This window comes from Jaculus jaculus, chromosome 10 (genome assembly GCF_020740685.1).
Source record: "Jaculus jaculus isolate mJacJac1 chromosome 10, mJacJac1.mat.Y.cur, whole genome shotgun sequence".
Lineage (NCBI taxonomy): Eukaryota > Metazoa > Chordata > Mammalia > Rodentia > Dipodidae > Jaculus > Jaculus jaculus.
The window spans coordinates 41934448-41936276 of NC_059111.1; the positions used below are offsets into that span (position 1 = coordinate 41934448).

At 40.3% G+C, this 1829-nt stretch overlaps 1 protein-coding gene across 1 annotated transcript; it reads right to left on the bottom strand.

Moving 5' to 3' along the window:
- Positions 1–260: 260 nt before the first annotated feature.
- Positions 261–1178, bottom strand: LOC101604081 (cyclin-H-like). Its single transcript, XM_045160051.1, has one exon. The coding sequence runs from the start codon at positions 1176–1178 to the stop codon at positions 261–263; it is 918 nt and encodes a 305-aa protein (XP_045015986.1).
- Between the last annotated feature and the right edge of the window lie 651 nt (positions 1179–1829).

Consider the following 1829-nt stretch of genomic DNA (forward strand, 5'->3'; position numbering starts at 1 on the left):
AATATATTTTGATATTTTCACATTTTATTTTTTTTTGAGGTAGGGTCTCACTCTAGCCCAGGCTGACCTGGAATTCACTCTGTAGTCTCAGGGTGGCCTTGAACTCATGGAAATCCTCCTACCTCTGCCTCCCGAGTGCTGGGATTAAAGGCATGCGCCACCACACCCGGCTACACAATGTTTTTTTTAATAAAGTTAAATGCCACATAGGCTTCCTCTTCCTGTTGGGTAGTTAGCATAGCCACATCAGCTTCACTTGATTACAGAGAATCTACCAGATCGTCATCAGTCCACTCTTCCTCCTCCAGTCTGGGTTTCTTGGATACATAGCCCTTCTTCATAGCCCTCCTCTTCTTCGTAATTACATTAAGTGCCAGGTCTGCAGAGTGACATCGTTCTAGCTTCTGTTTCAGAAGAACAACTTCTTCAGATCTGGGTGGCTCATACTTTTTTACTAGGTTTCTCATGCTTTTCATTATATCTAGTAACTGTGACAAACAAGTTCTGTTTTCTTTCAGCATCAGATTCTCGGACAAATAACTTTCCATGGTAATTCCAGCCCTGGAAGCGCTAGATAAAATGGCAGTTAGGGCAATTTGGGAAGGTGTATATAACAGGTAAGCACCCGTCAATGCAATTCTATTAAGAAAGTCATCAGCTGTTTTCCTCAAACTCTCTGGATTCTCCAACATGGGATAGTGAGTCTTTATATCAATGAGGAAGCCTTCAAATGGTCTATATGGGTTGTGGACAATGAGGTGAAAGTTTAATTGTTGTATGAGCAGTAGTTCATATTCCAAAATCTGTTCCAGTGCTTTCTCCTGCCCAAGGGGACTCTCACAAAGGTTCCCAACAAACTGAGGACTAGACAGGTTGAATTCATCCACTTTGCAGGCCAAAAATGCACACGTGAGCATTATTATCCGGGGGTGATATTCCATCACTGAATTATTAAGATAAAAACGTTTGAAGTACATACAAGCTGTACCCACAACAGACCGTGGCATTGCTGGCTTAAATACTGAACAGAATTCCAATAATCTTTTCTCATAGTATTTGCATAGTATAGCTTCTTCGTGAGGCTCAAGAAAGATGGGATCAGTTGGAAGAACCTTCCCGGAGGCCGCGGCCTTGCACTTGAACTTGCGGTTCCCAGCGGTTTGAAGTTTATATTCCATGACCTCATAGGGCCTGACACTACCTACACAAGACAATCCTAAGAGGAGGAAAAGACCATGACATCAAAATAATAGAGAGACTGATTGAGATGGAGAGGGGATATAATGGAGAATGCAATTTCAAAGGGGAAAGTCGGGGGGAGGGGAGTATTACTATGGGATCCTTTTTATAATCATGGAAAATGTTAATAAAAATTGAGAAAAAAATAAAAAAAAGAAAGAAATCTCCTAGGAACAGACTCACAGGCCATGCTCAATAAGACAATGCTCAATTATATCTGCGAAAAATTTGCCTTTCACAAAGACAATCTGGGGAAGGATCAAATAAAATATTTTTCCCATTTAGCAAGTGCAGGCAATGACTTCAGTAGTGTGTTGCAGATGGAAATGGGCTTTATAATCAGTATGACTTAAGGTGCTTTGAATCACCATGAAACCAGGTCCCATCAAACAAGGTCAAACTTTTGATATTTCTCAGTTAAATAAGAAGGAAGTAGGATGAAATGATTTTCAAATGCTGCAGTAAACTCTCCCAAGCTAAAGTTTTGTGAGAGTAACATATACAATTTTACTGTCCTTTCAAGTTGACAACATTTTATTTCACCCACCTAGGACCTAATGATAGTAAACCCACATTCATATTTGTGCCAG

What these genes read in the sequence shown, in the direction of transcription:
- LOC101604081 (XM_045160051.1), bottom strand. Translation starts at nt 1,178, where the DNA reads ATGGAATATAAACTTCAAACCGCTGGGAACCGCAAGTTCAAGTGCAAG.